The sequence below is a fragment of the Tamandua tetradactyla genome, chromosome 10 (assembly GCF_023851605.1).
Source record: "Tamandua tetradactyla isolate mTamTet1 chromosome 10, mTamTet1.pri, whole genome shotgun sequence".
In the NCBI taxonomy this organism is placed as follows: domain Eukaryota; kingdom Metazoa; phylum Chordata; class Mammalia; order Pilosa; family Myrmecophagidae; genus Tamandua; species Tamandua tetradactyla.
In genome coordinates this window covers 894,862-916,902 of record NC_135336.1, presented here as the reverse complement: position 1 = coordinate 916,902, position 22,041 = coordinate 894,862, and the positions used below count along the sequence as shown (strand labels likewise).

General features: G+C 35.5%; 1 protein-coding gene across 1 annotated transcript in view; it reads right to left on the bottom strand.

The window, feature by feature from the left end:
• Positions 1–8,234: 8,234 nt before the first annotated feature.
• The window catches only part of LOC143648128 (ATP-dependent RNA helicase DHX29-like), a 33,375-nt gene continuing 19,568 nt past the window's right edge, over positions 8,235–22,041 (bottom strand). Inside the window, 6 exon segments of the mRNA XM_077117712.1 lie at positions 8,235–13,703; positions 17,103–18,714; positions 18,716–19,258; positions 20,570–20,698; positions 20,955–21,038; positions 21,040–21,116. Of these exon segments, the coding sequence (XP_076973827.1) occupies positions 18,625–18,714; positions 18,716–19,258; positions 20,570–20,698; positions 20,955–21,038; positions 21,040–21,116 (923 nt within the window). The 3' untranslated portion in view covers positions 8,235–13,703; positions 17,103–18,624.

The following is a 22,041-nucleotide window of genomic DNA, read 5'->3' as shown; positions in this document are numbered from 1 at the left end:
ATAAAATGGAATCTGAAATCACCACTTCTGCAATATGAATTTGGGCTGGTAATTTACAAAATCTCTCCATACTCAAGAAAATGAATTGTTATTTTGACAGATGAGATGTCTCATTAATCAATCAATTAATCAATACTAATAAAGCACCCATGTGTTGTTGGGGCTTTGCTGGGATCCTGAAGGGTACTGAGATCTCAAGGACATGTTCCTTTTCCTGAAAACTGCAGTGCAGTTAGAGAAGTAAGACATGGGAACAAAACACAGCACTTTAACAGCAAAGCAAAGAGCTAAATGGATGGTCTGGACAGTTGGGCAATGGAAGCCGGTCTGGCAGTGGGGCTAAGAACATGCGCTCTAGAGACTGAATGTTCACTTGGTTCTGGTGCCATCATCTAATCTCTGGGAAAAGAAACTAGTTTACCTTTCTGATTCTCAGTTGTCTCATCAGTAAAGTGGAACTTGTAGTAACAGTAGCAACTTCATGGGGCTATTTCAGGGTAATCTCAGTAATCCATGAAAAGTACTTAGCTCAGCATCTGGGGCATGATTAGCTCCTATTATATTGATGGTGGCTCAGTTTCCCTTTCTGTGAACTGGGGATAACAATGGCCCCTATGTTATAGGGCTGTTGTAGAGATTAAGTGTGATGACGAATGCATTCTGTGAAGCACAGTTCTTGACACATAATGAGTCTCCAAAAACTATTATAACCTCCACTACTGCTAGTAAAAGAGAAGATCACTTTGTCCCAGGGTGGTCAGGGAAGACTTCGTGGTAGTTTGGAAGCTGCCAGAATGTGACTCACCAGAACTGGAATGACTTTTATAAAGGGAAATTTTATAAGTTACAAGTTTACAGTTCTAAGGAAGTTGAAGTGTCCAAATTAAGGCACGAACAAGAGATGACCTTCACTCAAGAAAGGCTGATACTGTCTGGAACACCTCTGTCAGCTGGGAAGGCATGTGACTGGTATTTGCTGGTCGCTCATTCCTGGGCTCCATTGCTTGCAGCCTCTGTTCCTGTGAGGGATCCTCACTTTGCTTCTCTGGGGCTAACTTTCATCTCTTGGCTTCCCTTGGCTCTCTCCAGGTTCTGGCTTGCTTAATATCTCATGGTGACGTCTGCTGGGCTCCAAGCATCTCCAAACATCCGTGCCTCTGTTCTCCACATGTCCGCATCTGTGTCAGTTCTGCAGTGAAGTTTCTGCCAGCTCTGAGGCTTCTGTCATTTCTGACTCTCTCGAAAATGCTTCTTCTTTTAAATGATTCCAGTAAACTAATCTAGACCCACCTGAGATGGGTGGCGTCACATCTCCTTCTAATCAAAGGTCCCACCCACAGTCGAGTGCATCACATCTCTGTGGAGATAACCTAATCAAAGGATTCCAACCTACATTATAAAATCAGGATTAGAAGGAACGGCTTCACCTGCAAGACTGGATCAGGATTAAAACGTGGTTTTTCTGGGATACGTAATACTTTCAATCTGGCACAGACTTCCTGGGAGAATCACACCTGGAAGGACTGACAGTCTTGGGAAGAACTTGGAAGGGAATATTCTAGGCAGGAGGACAGATGTGCACGAAAGACATGGAGATGGAAATGTGAAAGGTGAGCTGAAGAGAAGCTAGAATGCCTGAATGGAGCATCTGTTCTAATTAAAAATTTAGAAAGCCCGTTAGATCCTCAGGCTGCTACACTGCAGCAGCCAAAATTGTGACTTGTTCATTAGAAGCAATGATTCTTCTTCAGGGACTTTTCCAGGGCTGATGCTCTCTATCTCAGTCCAAGTTAGTTCCACAGTGGATTAAATTAAATACATATGCATGCATGCTTACATGACCTCTGAAGACTCTGTCTCCCACCATGCTTTTGTTCATGCTGTTTCCCTGGTCTGGATGGTTCCTCCTAGTGATCCAGATTGGCCAACATCCAGTGATCCAGATGAGAGAAGGAGTAAAGTCCAGTCAGCCTGGGGTTGGGAGAGGCCTCTGCTCCATGCAGTCATTCAGGGACCCAGGCTCCATTCATTTTATGGCTCCTTCATCCACTAGGACCTCAGAGTCCTTTTCTAGACCCTCTGCATCTCCTGTGCCAGTTTGAATCTGTTCTGCACCCCAGAAAAGCCATGTCCTTTAATCTTCATTCAATATTCCAGAAATGGATTGACTTTTATAAAGGGAATTTATTAGGGTACAAATTCACTATTCTAAGGTGATAAAAATGTCCAAATTAAGGCATCAACAGTATGATGCCTTCTCTTAAGAAAGGCTGTTTGCCTCCTGGATTTCCCTGTTACATGAGAAGGTACATCTGCTGGCCCTTCTCTCCTGGACTGGTTTCTAAAATGGCTCTCTCAACTCTTGTAGGTTCCTCTGCTTCTTCCTGGGGCCTTTTCCAAGTATGTGTGAGTCCTCTCTTAGCCTCTCTGGAGCAACCTCTGAATTTCATTTCTTAGCTCACCATCCCCTGAGGCATTTTCAGTCTTCACGCGTCTATCATCTCTCTGTTTTCTGCACCAGCTCTGAATTTACTCTTTTTCTATTTTTCTGTCTTTTCTTCTGTTCATAGAAGACTCCAGCAAACAGACTAAGACCTTGTATTGGGTGTGTTATATCTCCATGTTAACCATTTAATCAAAAGGTTCCACTCACAACAGTTCTGCCTCCAAAGATTGGATTAGAAAAATATTACTTTCTGGGGGATACATAACAGTTTCAAATCAGGACAGTTGGCTTTGTTCGGTAACTGTTCTTTGACATTTGGTGTAACCCATTATAGACCTTTAGCATAGCCTTTGTCTAAGTGATTAGGATTTTTTAACTCATTTTTCTGATTCTTGCCCTCATCTATTTGAAGGTTTCTGAGATTTCCTTTTGTTATGTATTTAGTTGTTTTGCCCCTGGGAAAAAAGTTATCTCTGTCCTCTTCCTCCCTAGGGAGTTTTGATGTGTTTTTTTTTTTTTGCCTCATTATATTTTTAGTACTCTTTTCATTACCTCTAGAGAATTTGCATATAGGTCCAGCTCTAGGAAAAGGGACTAGCCAGAGTTGGAGTTAGTGCCTGGCTCTATGTACCCCTTTTCTGGTGCACAGACCTTGTTCAGTTTTCTCAGCTCAACCAACTCCAGAAACCTGTTTCTTGGCTTTTTCTTTTGACCTTTCTCCTCATCAGTGTGTCTCCTCCCCACTGGGGACAGGGCTAATATAGCTAAATATCCAGGTTTCTTTCTTATTTGGGTTATAGATACGTCTACGTTCAGAGCTGATCTTCAGCAGTCTGAATTTGTAATCAAATCTGCATTTGGAGCTTGGTTGAGTTCTCCATTCTTTGTTCGTTGTAGAGAGGGCTTCTGTTTCCCACTGGGGAGAGACCCAAGTTAGCCTGCTGTGTCAGTAGGGGAAGAGCACCAGATGTCTACAGTGTGGAAGAATTAACTTACAGTTCTTGCTCTAATTTATCTATCTTGGTCTTCCACTCATTTCAGCCTCTGGTGTGTATCTGGTCACAGAAGTCCCCCAGTCAGTTGTTCCAGGTGGTTCCTGGTTATTTACTAGCTACTGTAGAGGATAAACTCTATCCCACCCCTCCCTATGCTACCATCTTTCCCCAACTATCTCTGTGATAGTATTTTTGATATGATAGCTTGGCAAGGCTAGAATCCATAGTTATTCATTCAAACTCAAATTCATGTGTTTGTGTGAAGATGTTTTGAAGATGTCATTAAAGTCCATAGTCAATTGACTTTAATTAGAGGGTATTGTCCTACAGAAACTGGGTGGGCATGATTTAATTAGTTGAAGGGTCTTATAAGCAGCTGAGGCTTTTCTGAAGAAAACAAAATTCCACCTGCAGACAAAAGGTGTAGCCCTTACCTGAAGTAACCTCCCTTTCCAGATGGCCTGCCCTATGGATTTTGCACTTGCCTAGATAACCCCAAATTCATGTAAGCTGATTCCTTGCAATAAATCTCTTAACATATAGCTCTTACTGGTTTTGCTTCTCTGATTGGACTTTGGCTAATATATTGAGTTTCAAGATATCCATGAATACTGCCTAAAGTTTCATGTAAAATTTGTGTGTTCTCAAGTCTGTGTGTTTAATAGAGAGAGTGAGGACCTTAAGGTTACTATTCTAGGTTCTTTCATGTAGCCCCCCACATGTTCCCTATCATGTTACCACCTTACCTTTGAGAAAAAGTCTCTTTATAACCTGAAACTTACAACTTTCTAATTTCAGTGGCTAGAAAATTCCCATTTGGATCTGAGATTGTATTTATGAGCTATTTATAATGCCTAAACTGATTGTACATTTTTATATGCTGGAAAGTCCATCTTTCCTGTTCTGCTTGTCTGGAAAGTTTCTGAGCATTCCTTTGTCTCTCAGTTCCAGTGGCAACCCTCTAACAAGTTTTCCCTGACCTATCCAAATGTAGTTAAAAACATCTTTTTTCTCTAGTGTACATGTAGTCTTATCTGTGCCATATCTGTCTATCTGTCATTCTATCTGTAGTCATCATCATCTATTATTCTATCCATAATTCAAATACTCTGAATAAAATATGAACATGCGCAAGGAGGAACTATTTTTATTCATTATCATATTGCCAGACACCACCAGTTTAATTTCTAGAATACATAAATTTATCATTGTATTTGTTGAAATTTGTAGAAATGATTGGATTCTATAAATATTTATATCAAATTGGATTTCTGAGTTGTTTTGTGCAAAAAAAATCATTTTTGAAACCATGCTATAATTCATTAGGGCTATTTCATGCATGGTGTTGTATTTTATACACTTTTCATTGAATTGTTTGTTCCTTGACTTTTACCATTTATAAGAATATAATTAATGAATTAGACCTATCACCTTATATTATTTTCAGATTTGTTTCTTATCCCTGTGTAGGCACCTTTAGTCCTAAGGAAAATAAATAAATATGAATAAAAAATGAACTGCAAAAAGATTCTATCCCAAATTTCTGAATTTTGTACCCTAATATTAATCTTGCCTTACTATTTACAATTATTGTTTTGTAACCTCTCCCTCTTAACTTGAATCCTTGGAAAATTCATTAAATTTTTGACTAACTTGTGAGCTCCAGAAAGGAAGGAATCGTAACTTTATACTAGCATACTGTCTGGCACATGGTAGATAATATAAATAGTGAAAGCATACATTTTCCCCTCTCACAATTTTTCTTATATCTCTTTATATTTTCCTATTACTTTATAAGATATTTTCTTTTATTTGAATAAAAGAAATATAAGTGCATTATTTGAATGCACTTATATTTAACTCAGAAAGGTTTAACTTCTTTCTATCACAGAGTTTTAAGGTTTACTCATAAATAATACCTATTGATCTAAATTCCACTTAAAAATGTTTGATGCTAAGAACTAGACAGTAAGGTAGGTACAAAAAACCATGTTTGTTTTTCATGCGATTTTAACTCTTCTATGTGTCCATCTAATTTTTATCAGTTTGTTTTTTCTACGGCATGAGATGATACAAATTTTTAATAATCATATATTTGCAAATGTGAATCCAGTTTTCTTTTTGATTTTGGGTCTAAATTCTCATTCTTTCTTTCTTTATTTTTTACATGGGCAGGCACCGGGAACCGAACCCAGGTTCTCGGGCATGGCAGGCAAGCACTCTTACCTGCTGAGCCACCGTGGCCCGCCCAGGGAAATACAAATTAAAACCACAATGAGATACCACTACACACACATTAGGATGGCTATAATTAAAAATCACAAAATAAACGTTAAGGAGGATGTAGAGAAATAGGTACACATATATTGTTGGTGACACTCTAGCTTGTTGTAATTGCTGTAGAAATAAAATTAGTGGTTTTTTAGAAAACGGAAAATGGAATTATCCTATGATATGGCAATCCCATTTCTTGGAGTATACTCAAAAGTATTGAATGCAAGGACTTGACCATATATTATTACACCAATGTCTATAGCAGTATTATTCATAATAGCCAAAAGGTTGAAGCAACTCATGTTTCCATCAACAGATAAATGTATAAATAAAATTTGTAAAATACATTCAGTTGAACATTATTCAATTGTTAAAAAGAAAGTTCTGATGCATGCTATAATAAAGATGAAGCTTGAAAACATTATGTTGAGTGAAATAAGTCAGACACAAAGAGACAAATACTGTATGATCTCACTGATATGAAATGCTAGTAGAAAAAAACTGCATAGATGGTGTCTTATAGGTTACCAGGAGCAGGGAGGCTTGGGTGGGAATACAGAGCTATAGCCTAATGGGTAAGTAGTTTGCGTATGAGGATATGAAAAACAAGGGGTAATAGTTGTCAGTTATGGTAGCTCCATTATTGTGAACATAATTAATACTACCACTGTATATTAGGTATTGCAACAAAATTTTTAAAAATGGCATCATATAAAATTCAAATAAAATATCCTAAGTAATAAAAAGAGTTGTCAATTTTGGTCAGTGAATTGTCAGCTTTTAAAACCCTTAGTATTTAATGGCATGTGTTTAAATACTTTTGATAATGCCATCCCCCAGATCGTGGAGGATTAACCTCTGTATTGGAAAGAAATCATTATTACCTTTCCACTCATACTTAGCCATCTGAATCGATGTGACAAAATGCTTGCCATGGCCTAGTATTAGGACTTCTACACTGATAAGGTTTTGATCATTTCATTGATTTTTTAGTTGCCTAAAGTCATTCAGTAGAGATCCTTATTATTGTGGGGTGATAACCAGGATGTTTTAAGGTCATTTTTTTCTTATGTGAATAAAATGTCAATAAATTCATGTGAATAAAATGTGAAAAATATATCCAGTAACTAGGTTTCTGTCTGTTTTTTCTCAGGGTTATTTTTTTCTGGTTAATAAGTGTTGGGAAAATAATGATTGGAGACCATGGTTCTCTTCAGATACAGAACAAATAGCATTCAAATATTAGCTTGAGATTAAAATAATTATGATCAATCATGTTATAGGATCATCCTTAGATTTTCCAGTTTTAAAAGCAAATAAAAAGATATTTGACAAGGAGCAAATGCAAACAAAACATTTCATACTTCTTATGTAACTCAAACTTAAGAATAGTATATATTTTCCCTATGAGATCATATTCAGCAATGTAGTATTAACACAAGATACAGCCTAGATAAAAAGTTTTCACAGAGTCCTTTAAAAGATATTTGCTCATAATGTTATGGGGAATTTGTGAGGGATGTTAAATTGTATGGGCATGAGAAGGTTGGCACTGCAATAAGGATTAAAGTAGTACCTGAGGAAAAGCTAATTGCAAACTATTATTTCAAGTAGTCATTGTAATATTTTTCTCAAGTACAAATGTGGCATGATTCATTCTAGCTTATATAAACTTTCCTCTTTAAAACAGTATGGTTACTGAGAATCATTATAAGAAAATTTTTTTTCCTAATTTCCACTATGTTTCAGTTTGCTAAGGCTGCCAGGATACAATATGCCAGAAATGGATTGGCTTTCACAAAGGGGATTCATTAGTTTAAAAATTTACAGTTTTAAGTCCATAAAAATGTCCAAATTAAAGCATTAATAATAATAATAATTAATAATAATCCACCCTTTGGCTGATAACATTCCTTGATCTCAAATGTTTCTCAACACTTCAGTTTTTTCATCTGTAAAATGGGCATAACAAGAGCAGCTGCCTTTCTAGGCTGTTGTGAACACTGAATGATGGAAGGATATAAATGCTTAGCCCAGAACCTGAGACATGGGAAGTGATAAATAAATGCTTAGCTGTAGAAGTGAACAAAAAAGAACCTTTCATGCATAATTTATGCTTCATATTTTATTGTAACAAAATAAAAATTAAAATGGTGATGGCAATTGTGTGTATGGATATGGCAACTCCTTGTAATAATTTTATTCTTCTTTCCTCTTTGGGCATTCAATCTGCCACCAGTTGAGAACCCTAACTTTACTATTTCTTGCTCCACATAGAAATACTGTTACAGATATGTGGAGAGTTAAAAAAAATTAAAGACATAAAAGTCCCTTCCCAAAGTAAAGGTGGAATGCCAATATTGATAGCAGATAAAACAGACTTTGGGAAAAAAATTAGGGAAAAAGAGTTTCATTGAATAATGCTCAAAACAGCAACAATAATTTGCTAGGAACAGCTACCAAATCTGAATTCATATGTACCAAATATGTGGCTCAAAATTTATAAAGTAAAAATGGACAGCACTATATAGAAATTTAATTATAGTGGGAAATTTCAACATTTCTTGAAAACTGATAGATGAGGTGGATTTGAATTTATTAAGAAAAATTCAAACAGTAAAAATAAGTCTTAATCCAATAATTTATATAGAAGAGAATGAGAGTCACAGAAAGTTTAGAAATATGAGTAGCCTTGTCCAGAAGTAGACAACACTCAGCTGTTTGATCTGCATCCATCTGCAACAAAATGAGAGAAGTGAGAGCAATGCAAGCAGACTTTCATAATAGTAACTTCAAAGGAATGCATTTATTTGTCAATATGTTTTTACAATTTCCCTTCTTTTAACAAAATATTGGTGGTGGTGGATTGTACTATATTTATTCGGTCGTTTGTTGTTTTAATTTGTGTAACAGACACAGGGTACAATTTGGAATTCTTAAACAAACTGCAAATGGACTCTGCCCATTTTGTTCTTTGGGATCCCATCCTCCTTAGGACACAAATCAGAGCCTTTGGTGGGCCATTATGTATGCATGGCTACAAGAGTTCTTCATGGCCCCTCATTATTGCTGCCTTTATAAATGTGATCTCTTTCACAACACTCCTGGGGCTGGTGATTCCTACCCATTTAACAAAAGAGTAAACTGAGCCTTGAAGAATTTCAATAGCTATCGATGTTGGATATTTTTTTTACATTTATTACTTTACTGTAAGTTCAGGGCACTTTTTCATCAAACTTCCCCTCTCTTTCCACTACCTAAGCCCTGTCTGATTTGGGTTTCTTTCTGAAGTGATGCTCTTCAAATCTTTGGGTCTGACATCCCAGTTCAACCATAAAGTTATGCTTGCCTAGTTTTGAAAGAGCAAAGCTATTCATTCAGGGGGGAAGAGAAGTTTCAAACTCTCTGCATTAAGATCCTGTCAATATGCCCTCACAAATTGTATGCTTCTTAAGAAAGCTGCTTTAATAAAAATAGAACCTACACAGCATGTTATTCTTTATAATTGGACCAAAGATCACAAAGAGAGCACTCTTAAAAGATACTCTGAAAATGAACGGGCAAATAACATAGTAATCACCAAATCCTTATTACTGGACATTTATATGCATCAGGAGGCCCTTTCTTCCTGGATGATCAGATCTGACCCCTATTAATTTTAATAGGAGTTAAGTAGTCACATCAAGGGAAGTATCAGTGAGTTCTCACAGCAAACCAACGCTGAAGACCTCCACTTTTGACTTTCTCTGAAAATGTGACATGTCACCTGATGCTTATCTTCTTTTAATTGTATATTGTGTGTGTATGTTTTTCTCCCATCTTTTTGCAGAGGAGGCAATTTCAAAAATCATTGCTATCTGCCTCCCTACAAGGAAGACATAAATTATATGAGAGGTTGTGGCACTGGGGCTGCTTGATATCCTTTGCTGATAAATTGAAGTGCACCTTCATAATTAATACACAATCTTGCCTGATAGACTCCACTGCACTAAAGCTTGGGATATCTGACTGTAATGAAAAATGATTGTCATGATGCACCCTGTCCTTTCCCCCCTTTTTATCTCTATCCTCAAAAAATATGCACAGAATACATCTACCGAAGGTTTTGTTGGACAGCATCAGGAAGATCTCTTGGTTTTATTAAGCAGTGCCTTCAAAGATTCAGCAGAGACAGACTTGCTTCTGTGAGCTTTTTTAACAAGTGACATTTCCCTGCTTTTAAATATGGCTTTGTTAAGTTGTGCTTGCAATCAGAATACAAAAAATGCCCTGCTGTTCGAAACTTAAACCAAAGAAAAATAGATCCTCCTTTAGTTTTACTCTTGAAATGGAAAGTCAAGTGAAAGCTAGAATCACAAAAATCAAATTAGACTTAAAATTCCTGTGAGCACCCAGAATAGAAGATCAGGATAAATACTTCTTTCTGAACAATGAAACCAAACCAAACAATACACCATTCCCTAAGATTTTTTTGATAAAGAAGTGAGACTGTGCATTTGCATAGTACCACCTGACTTGAGAAAGTATTTAGAAAACTAAGCTTGCCAGTTCTCCATATTTCTGATTCAGATAGGGCAAGAATTATTATGGGTACTTTGCAGCTAAGGAACCTGAGATTCAGTAAGTGGTTGGGATTTCTCAAGGCAGACCTGTGGTCAGGTCTTCTGACACCTAGCACAGTTCTCTTTCCACAATAGGAGGCTCCTCAACATTTATGGTGATTAATGAGTCAGTAAGTACACATGGGTTGTAGACTAAACAGAGAAGATGGTATTATCACAGTACCAATTTTCTTCCATCATCCAATTCCAAAAACCAGCTAGACCCCTGGCTTCTTGAGAACCACTACTGCCACCTCATGCTCACCATTCCTGCCCCTAAGTCTGCACTGGTAACTGACCAGCCCTCACTATCACCAGCCAAGTCACATTTCCCTGCCCATCAGCAGAGACCAGAGCAAAGTCTCAAGGACTGGAGAGAGCAGAATCTTGGAGGGGCCTTGGCCTCTGGAGGTCCACAGGACTCTTAGCCAAAGGGGATGTTATTTGGGCAGCAACCTGAACAAAGAGAGTAAACTATGTAAAGAGTGAGGGAAAGATCACCCTTGTGGGTAGGGAATGACAGGTAAGGTAGTTGGGGATCATAGGAAACAGTCATGATCTCTTAGAAGCCCAGAAAGATAAGTGATGAGAGAGAGCTGTCTGGAAACTCTGAGCCTGAGGAAACACATACATAAATGGTCATCATCATCCGTACTCATCAGCCTCATGATTTGGGACAAGTCACTTCTCACTGAAATTTCTTCCAATCTAGTAAATTAGGAAAAAGCTGGAAAAATAAACAAACAAACAAAAAACCACCTGGACCACTTTGACTTAAAAATGTCGATTCCAAGTAAAGTTTGCCCCTAAAGACTTAATAATCTTTCTTCTTTCCAATTTTCCCCAGTCCCATTTTCTGTTTGGACTAGATTGCTATGAAAACCCTTTTGACACCACTCATGGGCTCCAGAGATGTTCCAGAGAATCCAAATATGAGGAATGATGAGACAAATCACGTGTTCTTCATTGATGAAGTGTTCTTAGTATAGATATAAAGTCATTTTTCAAAACAAAAGCCAGAATTTGGTGCAACAATGGGGGAAAATCATAAGAAAACACTTACTGTAGTAAAATAGATAGTAATTATTCCAAAGACAGTTCACATTATGAGATAGCTCTGCTGCTAACTTCATGAATGTCTTCAGCTGAGAATCATCTTGGAAAGATGACTGACCTTAATTCTTCAAACCAAATGCACATAGTTTAGGACAGAATATCTGTGTTCCCTTCTCATGAATATATGGAAAGCATGGGCAGGAAATATTAAGAAATCAAGAATCATTCTAGAAACAAAAGTGTTTCTAACTTCTTGCTTTTCAAAGAAAAAAATGAATATATGACTTACTCAATAATACTTTGTTACATCTATTAAGTCTATTAAATATAATATTGTTCTAATTTCTTTCGATGATTTGGGATTTGTCCTAAATCCATTAGTTGCAAGAGTGCTTAGAATTTAGGAACATATGCTAATAGCTAAGTAGATCATGATAAAAGCATTCCTGTTGAAGAAAGACCAAGAATCTGAGGATTAGAATATACAAGCCCAAGTCATTTCTCTTCATTTACTGTGTGACCTCAGCCAAGTTGTTAGATTTGTCTGAACTTCAATTTTGTTATTACTTAGAGGTCTTCACACCTGCCAAGCTTATTTCATAGTATGAGACCAAATAAAACACATATGAACATAAATAAAACATATGAATTAAAAAATCTGACAGTTATGAAGGAGGAAAAGGAAGAGAGGAGAAAGAGACGAACAATTAGGAGTGGAAGAGGAGGGAAGGGGAAAGCATAGAATGGGCTTTCTTCTTACTCATTTTTATACAAATTAGAGTGATAGTAGACCAGAAGAGTTTGAGTAGTGATGGAATCCAAGGCTTACATTCTCTCTTCAGCATGTCTAATACAATTTCTAGAGTTGCACATGTTTCTTGGGTTTATTTATTATCCTTTTCATGTCTACTTTTAAGGGATAAATAATCCTCAGAAGAGTTGGGTTATATTGATATTAGTTATCATTCAAGCTGTACAAAGCCCCACCATCTAAAGAATAAAGGACAGATTTCTCTAGAAATGTAGGGAACTCCTGAATTGCCTCTAATCTCTCTGACAAATATGATTTCGCTTTCTCTAATCGCTTTATTGTGGAGCTTAGGTTTCCTCCTGCCAGGACAGAGGCTACTGAAAAAACCTAGATTTTAGGCCTGTCCTATCCTGACCACCTATGGTGTTGAGATAGAGAAAATCATTACAAATTTACTCCTCAATAATTAATCATCACTGTGAAACTGCTATATAAAAGTTGATTCTTACTTATATGTCCTTGATTTTGTACTGTGGGTCTATATGGCCCAGGATAGTGTAAGAAGGAAACTAAAAACCACAAACCAAAGACTACAGTACAATGAAGCAAAGATTAAAGAAGTGACCCTTAAATATTGTTCATAACCACAGCTATTCCTCTTCTATCAAGTTATGCTTGAATTCATGAGTCAGCCACAGGATTTTTTTTTTTTAAGAAAAAGTCTCAAATCAACAAATCTGATTGCATTTTAAAAATATCACAAATAGTTCTGGCATCTTATTGTTTCCATAGCTAGACAACTCTTAGATATTAAGTCTTATTCATCAGCCTGCTATACTGTTCCTTTCTCCAGAGATATAGATGACGTCCCCAAATTTTTTGATATTTCTGGTTTTAACTATGCTGGCCCACAGAATCAAAGCAGCTGAATTTGATGCAATTTCAATGTAATTTCCTTCAAGAATTAACTCATCTTTCTGGGCTTGAGATACTGAACAAGCAATGCCTGGCCTCATCTAAACCCTATAGATACATTTTTAACCCCCCAAATTTATGATTTCAACAAGAGACCCAATCTCCTGAGTAACAACACTGATGGGGAAGTGAGCACACAGACCTCATCTTTTAACTGAAGTCCACTATAACACCCTTGATCATGTTCTATACATGACTATAGACAGTGCAAACCATCTGTCAACCTGAAGCCTCTTCTTTTTCTTTCCAAGGATACTGAGTTCTACACTGATGTGACTGAAATCCTTCTGCAACATTCCTCTAAGACTCTTCACAAAAACTGTGCATCCCTTCAAGACGGTTGCTTAGAACAGTCTTCTTTCTTGTGGTAGAAGTGGCAAGGAGAGAGCCATATGATTGTAGAACTCTCCTTGTACGTTATACCCAGATCTTATTATTGATGTCTTTCAAAATGTTTTCCTTTTACCCGATACTTTTTTATTCCTCCTGCTTTGCTTGTAACATAATGGTTATTTCTTCTTCTTCTCCAGAAATTTCTGACAATATTCTGAGTCTTTCTCCAGTACAAAGCCTGTTTCCTCTATTATATCTTCAAGATGGAAAACCTGTACAGATTAAGCCATATAATTGGGTGAACTCAAATTGCTTTCAGGAAGTATCATTTTAAGGGGATTAAAACCTTTTGAATGTCACCAAGCACTAATTTAGAATAATATGAAAAAGTTTTTTTCCCAACATTATTTGAGAATGAAGAACTTGGTTGATGTAGATGGGCCAGTCCCTAGATGTCTCAGAATAAATTATATCATGGTGTACATTTTTATGTGTGAAAATTGATTAAAAGAACAGTCTTCATCAGCTGAATCAAAAGGGTAAACATTTAGAAAATGCAGACGAGAAAGCTTCAAGAGGACAACCCTAAACATGAGGAACAGGAGGAAAGGGAGTTACTTGTTCCAGGCAGCCATCTTCAATCTGGACATGGTGATTTTGATAGGCAAACATGGTTTATGTTCCATAGCCCTCAGGTTTGTCGTCAGCAGAACCCTCCTTCTGTCTCACGTACATTCAGGCAAGGTAGCACCAGCCATCTAATTCCCAGAATGTCTCCAGGTCCTCTCTTGACTTGCAAAACCCTGTGAGTAGTTCTGGACTCAGACTGCACAAGGACTGTTCTGGGGGGAAACCCTCTGGTGGGAATGCAATTTCTTTTTACATTGTAAATAAAGAAATTTACATTTGTAATAAAATATTTACAATATTACAATATTGTAATAAAAATATTTACATTGTGCAATAAAGAAAACGTACCTCAACAGGGTAACTCCTGCCTGAAATTCTGAGAATAGGGCAGTGTGTAAAATATGCAGAAAACTTTTCACTGTCCACTGTGGCACTCATCAGAATCAAGTGTAGATCAGAACGTTTTTGTAAAATCTCCTTCAAGATAATCAGTAGGAAGTCTGACTGCACACTTCTTTCGTGAAAGTAGTATAAAGTGAATAAAAAATAATCTAGAGTCTAGCAAGAAGCTTAAACAATCTGATACTCAAACCTAGTAAAAGTTAATCAATATTTAAGTATAATCAATACATGGTATACTGAAGGAGAAGCTGTATGTTTTAAAATAAGGCAGATCTTCAGAATTGGAAATAAAGTAACCCTCTAAAATTGAAGCCAGTAAAAATCATTATGTAATGTGTAAGATTAGCAATGAGTGTAGGACTCTACCCTCTGAGATGGTCTGCAAATATGTGGCTGATCATCCTTTTCTAATAAAAACATTTCAAAAGTTAGAAATCGAAGGAAACCTCCTCCGTATGATAAAGGGCATATATGAAAAGCATTGTACTCAACAGTGAGAGACTGAAAGCCTTCCCTCTAAGATCAGGAATGAGACACTGTCACCTTATTCAATGTTGTAGCTACAGCAATCAGCAAGAAAAAGAAATAGCATCCAAATAGGAAAGGAAGAAGTAAAACTTTCATTATTTGCAGATGACATGATACTATATTTGGAAAATCCTGAGAAATCTACAGCAAAGCTACTTGAGCTAATAAATTCAGCAAGGTGGCCGGATACATGATTAATGTGCAAAAATCAGTAATATTTCTATCACAAGCAATAACCTAAGTGAAGAGATGATAAGGGAAAAAATTTCATTCAAACTAGCAAACAAAATAATCAGGTATCGAGGAATAAACTTAACCAGAGATGTAAAGGACCTATACACAGAAACTACAAAATACTGATAAAAGAAATAAAAGAAGATCTAAATAGTGGAAAGACATTCCGCGCTCATGGATAAGAAGGTTAAATATAGTTAAGATGTCACTTCTACCCAAATTGATCTACAGATTCAACACAATACCAATCAAAATTCCAACAACCTACTTTGAAGACTTAGAAAAAGTTGGTTATCAAATTCATTTGGAAGGAAAAGAGACTTCGAATAGCTAAAAATATCCTAAAGTGGGAGGACTCATACTTCCTGATTTTAAAAATTATAAGGCCACAGTGGTCAAAACAGCATGGTACTGGCAGAAAGAGGTATTGACCAATGGAACTAAATCAAGAATGCAGAGATGGACCATCAAATCTATGGTCAACTGATCTCTGACAAGGCCCCAAATTCACAGAACTGGGACAGAATTTTCAATAAAATGGGCATGAGAGAACTGGATTATCAATAGCTAAAAGAATGAAAGAGGACCCTTACCTTACATCCAATACAAAAATGAACACAAAGTGGATCAAGACCTAAAAATAAGAGCCAGTACCATAAAACTCCTAGAAGAAAATATAGGGAAACATCTTCAAGACCCACTAATAGGAGGTGGCCATGTAAACTTTATACTGAAAGCACAAGCAATGAAAGGAAAAATTGCTAAATGGCAACTCCTCAAAATCAAATTCTTCTGTGCCTTAAGGCCTTTGTCAAAAAGGTGAAAAGGCAGCCAAATCAATGGGAGAAAATATTTGGAAACCACTTATTGGATAAAGGTTTGATATGTATATAAAGAAATTATACAGCTCAACAACAAAAGAACAAACAACCCAGTTATAAAATGGGCCAAAGATATGAACAGACATTTTTCTGAAGAGCAAATACAAATGGCTAAAAAGCCCATGAAAACGTAAGAAAATTAAATGTTAATCATTTTTTCTAGGTCATGAGATTACAGATTTATTTTCATTTTCTAAGTTTCTATACTGATTAAAAATCAATGAATGACTAGACTTCCATGCTGCCTTCTGAACTTCATGAATTCACAGACATTCATAAAAACTTTATATCAGGGAAAATTAAAAAATTATTTTCTAAATAATAGAAATAATAGATATGCTATATATCTTATGTACAAAGCAAATCACTTTATATATACTAAACTAGTATGCCATTTAAAATAACTCTAAAGTGAAACTCTGCATAATTCAATTTATATGTGCTTTCAAATTTGATTCAAGCAGGGATATATCTAAAGAGAAAATGACACATGGATGAAGATTCCTTGTCTTTTATAAGAATTAGAGAAGATCCTTTAACATCTACATGTATTAGTTGATGAACAGTGTAGTGGTAAGAGCAGAGTAGAGCCAGACTGCCAGGGTTTCAGCCATCATCACCAGCAACTTACTGGCTGTGTGACCTTGGGCAAGTTATTTGACTTCCTTATGCCTGTTTCTTACACTGTAAAACAGAGATAGTAGTACTTACTTCAATGGGTTATGGGGAGGTTTAAATGAATTAACACATACAAAGTAAATGAATTAACACATACAAAGTATTTTGAAGAGCATCTAGCACACAGCAAGTATCCTAAGGTATTTATTTAATAAAATAAATGTATAACGAGATGTTAGAGGAGATTAAATAAATTATTATGTATAAAGTATATGGCATTTAGTAATCACAAAAGAAAACAGCTAGCATTAAAAGTAACATCTTTTTAATACAAAAATTTTAAAAACCTATCTAGACACAACTAGAGAATCTACTCACCTCATCTACAATAACATGAGATACATTAGTTAGAAGACCGTCTTCTTGAAGTTTCCTTAGCAAAACCCCTGTTGTACAGTAGAGTAATCTGGTAGATTCACTAGCTCGAGATTCCATCCGGATCTGATATCCACACAAGGAATTCTGAACGAGAAAGAACACAAGACTGAGAACAGCTTCTTCCAAGTGATCTGGGAAACAAGGTTTAAAAAATGAAGCATGGGGTGGGCAGCAGTGGCTCAGTGGCAAAGTTCTTGCCTGCTGTGCCAGAAACCTGGGTTTGATTCCCAGTACCTGCCCATGAAAAAAAAAAAAAAAGAAGAAGCATAGTGTTCATCTCTCTAATATATGGAACAGAGTAAATAAATCTATATAGTACAATTTATTATTAGATTTCCCTAGTTTTTGATTATATAATACTATAAAGCAGGGGTAGTTTTTAAGAAAAACCTTTGTGCTTTTTAACATGTTGAAACAGAAAGCTGTTAATCAGCTTCAAATATCATTATTAAAAAAACATAACAAATGTTGAATTAATTTCATATTAAATCACCTTGGATCAAAATACTGAGATACTCAGAAACAGAATTTTAAAGCAGCTCCTACAATTTGGTCTACTTCCCTGTCAACAGCTCATAAAACTTGCCACCATTAAAAAAACAGCTGCTATTATACCAGTGCTTACTAATGGGAATCTTGAAGTCACTTCTATTTCTATCACAACTTTTTACTCCTTCAGTCATTCCTTTGTTTTATTTGTATACATGTCTGTCATTATGCTTAACCTTAGTTTCTTACAGGTGTCTTTTTATATCCCTATATTCGCTGAGAGAATCCCAGAAAATGTACTAAATAAAAATTATTTAATGAAGCATATTATCTTAAGAGACAAAAATATTAAGGACCATCTCTAGAATGAACAACTCAAATTTTAACTAAGCTAATTATATGAACTGGGAATTTATCATATTTGGTTCTAATCAACCTTAATTATTTCCATACTTTGTAGTCACTCTGGTTGAGGTTTGACCAGTTTTGTGTGCACTTGCATGGCAAATGCATGACAACAGATATTTAAGAACTTCTCCATTAAAAAAAAAATACAGGATGTGAAAACAGTTTAGTATTTTCTTCTGTATTGTTTTTCCCTTCTACTCTTTAAAAAAGAATTACTGAAAATCTTTCAGTATACATTCCAAAGAAATGATTTACAAAAACTTGAGATAGAGGAGATCAAGAGTCAAACTTATTATTTGTCTAAATTTTTTGAATATTTAGTCTAGTACGTAACATATTTGATATTCAGATATGACATGTATTTTTTCTTTTATATGAGAATTTTAATGACAGAATTGCTAATAACCCTTTTCATATGTAAGACAGTAGTATATTACCACATCTTTCAAAGAAAACATCTGCAAACTTCCTTAAATGTGTTACTGAACAACCAGTAACTGTCAAAGCTCATATATGGGACAGGTTCCATTTGGATCCCCAAAGCAAAGATGAGTACTGTCACCATTCACAGAGACAGAGTTATCCTTCCTCCAGGTCCACTTTCACAGCCCAATTCTTCACACACCCTTGTGGCTAAACTCACTGCTGTGAAGTTTAACTCTCTGGGGCTGGGTACAGACAATGTTACATTTACTTGTTCCCCATTCATTTAGAAGCAAATCTTCCAAAAGAAAATGTGGTAGTTGAGTACTTTTACCACTTCCTGTTTCACCTGCCACAACCACTACCCTGTGCCTTTTAAGAGTTTCGACAATCAAATTCCAGTGTTTGAACACAGATAACTGTTTCCTTTCCTTTAGAAGTCTCTGATACTTCAGTGTGCTTTGCAACCTTCTGAAGAGGTTTCTGACAGGTTCCAAGTCTTCTGCACTTGCTGATTCTAAGCATAGTGCAGAAAAGTCCTCATCAGAAACTAAATTTTCCCAAGATTCCTCAGGATCTTCAGAATTTTTTTTCTTATTCTCAGAATGCTGTTGTTGCTGCTGTTGTTGTTGTTTCAATTTATTCAGAAGTTTGGCAATAAAAAGATCACACGGTTTATTGGTTTCCATTTTATTGAATTCTTCCTTTTTCTTTTCTGCATCACTCCACTCCAACCAAACATTTCGGTAAGTAGGAGGAAGTAACTGATGAACTGACTGTGAAAGGGGAAAAAAAAAACCCAAAAAACCAAAAAGCAGTATATCATTTTCACTAACTACTGGGTATCAAAATACAGCTTAGAACTTAGAATAGCTATCTTACTCTTAAAATGTAATTTGTCTCAAACCATGAAGTTATTAATTTAATATGATGTGTTCATATAATCAAAATTTATAAATAACATATCACATATGAACTTTTTGGCTTGCTAATGCTGTGACCTAGAGCAAGTTCTTAACCTCTCTGTGCCTCTGTTTCTGCATTTGTAAAAGGGGGATAATAATAGTACCTCCCTCATAGGCATACTGTGAAGTTAAATAAATTAATACATGTAAAGTGCTTATTCCTGGAACATAGTAACCTACTGAATAAATATTTTTTATTCCTGCAGTGCTATATAAATATATAGATGAATCATCAGGCATTTTTAAAACATACTGGAACACCATTACAAAGCTTCTTTTGAGATTCTGGCAGTCATCTAATGTACAGCTCAAAGTGTTTTAAGTGAACTGTACTAAGTGGAATCTGAGTTATCCTAATTTTGTGCTATAAAAGAGCCCACAATTATCTCTGTGACATTGATGGTCATTTCTACTAAGTCATCTCAGTTTTTGTTCTCTTATTTTGCAAAATGAAGGCAATGAGAAACATTAAGAACTTTTATTAGCAAAATTTGGAAAGAACTGCTTGGAATTCTACTTAATCAGTGTCTAACAGTTTCAGTGGTTCTAATTTCCCATAAAAAAGGACATATAACACACATTTACTGTAAAGAGGACATGTTGACAATCTAAATTATAAAGAAAAAAAGGAACAGCATTGTATTCTCTTAAAGAACTTCCTTCAGGAATACTTTAACTATTGCAAACTGGGAAGCTTATAATAGTTCACCTAGAATTGAAAACTGTAACCAATACTGATGATCTTTTTTTAATTGAAAAGATAATATAATATTAAAGGAAAATAACTGTTTAAAAACTTCCTTAATTCAACCACCTATTAAATTAAATTAAAACTATTTTTAACCTGTAAATTAATCTCATGAAAAGTTGGACCAAATTGTCTCTTTCAGACCTCAGGTCTAAGAAGCAAGGGGAAAGACTGAGCTAAATTTAGGGGTGAGAGGAAATACAAATTATGAATGAGCAGAACGTAGGACTAATCAGAAGGAGTCAGTAAATAGAAAATTGGCCCAGAGGACCATAATTAAATACTTTATGTAGATACAGTTTAAGCTGCCGAAGTATATTATGCCCATTATTCCACAAATGTTTTTTGAAGTATTTAGTTGTAGAAAGCCTCACCTGCCCTTTCACTAAATGATAAAGAGCTAAAGTAGCTCCCAGGTGCTGAGCTTGCATGCCATTCTCTGTTAAGATTGTAGGACACACTATCAAGACATCATCTTCAGACTTGATCACTCTCACCCTACAAAGAAAAAGATGAAAAAAATAAAAATAAAATTGATGAACTATAAAGAGAGTCCCAATATATCGAACCTAAATTTACATCAATTATTTAAATCAAATATTTCTCTGGAAGGCATGGATAATCTATACATACTCTCAACCTGAGATATGAATTAGAGAGCTTCCTAAATATTAACTTAATTTATAGGAAACAAAAAGATTTTTTTTATCTTACATTCTTCTAAAAGTTCATTCAGTCATCCAGAGAAACATATCTGCATTTCCAGTATCTACCTACTGGAATTTTGTCAAAGGAAGGATTTGGACTCTTGGGAAGATTCTTCCTGACCCAATCAATTAAGAAATTGTTTGGGAGATTTTCCAGTCCAGCTTCGAGTAGCATAGTCAAAATTTCTTACATCATGAAGTTCTCTCTTTTTATCTAAAATGACAGAGATAAAAATCATCATGTACACTCCTTTTCAACATGAAGAAGTTAGAATGGTCATTGCCCAAATATCCCTGAAGATCGAGTGAGGGACGAGGTGTAACAGAGCAGTTAGGACTTAACAAAGGATTATGACTAGTGAATCATTACACAGATACTTCTTTTTAGTTTCTAGTGTATTAAAACACCCAAAGGAAAATACCTGAAATTGTGGAACTGTAACCCATATGATACTTTGAAATTTGTTCTACTACTACTTGTTAAACTTTCCTTTGAAATTTATTGCTTTTCGGGATATATTACATTTCACAATAAAAATATTTAAAAAAAAGATGGGAGAAAGATCAAAGGAGATGGTCGAGTTTTATAGAGAAGGGAGGATTTAACAAATGAATTTGACTGCTGAATCATTCTATTGATATTTTAGTCTCCAGAGTCTTGGAGCAACTAGTACTGAAAACCTTAATTTGTGGAACTGTAACCTATACCAAACTCTGAAATCTGATCTATAACTAATTGTCATGGTGTGCTTTGAAACTTACTGCTTTTTTTTGTATATATGTTATTTTTCACAAACAAGAAAAAGTCGATTGTGATGATAAATACACAGCTATATGATGATACTGTAAACCACTGATTGTACACTTTGGATGAGTGCATGGTATGTGAATATATAATATATATCAATAAAATTGCATTTAAAAACATTCTGTAGTAATATAAAATCTGTAAGTGATCAAGATCACTTTTGGGAAAAACAGTTCTAGAAGAAAAGACACATAGACATGCTTACTCTTCTAAAAGTGAGGTAAAGAAATTTGCTGGATAGCACCATGGAAAATCCTGAATTTATAAAAAGGAGGAACTTATGTATTCTTATCAAATATCTGTGAAACCATCCATCTGATGAATTATTTAG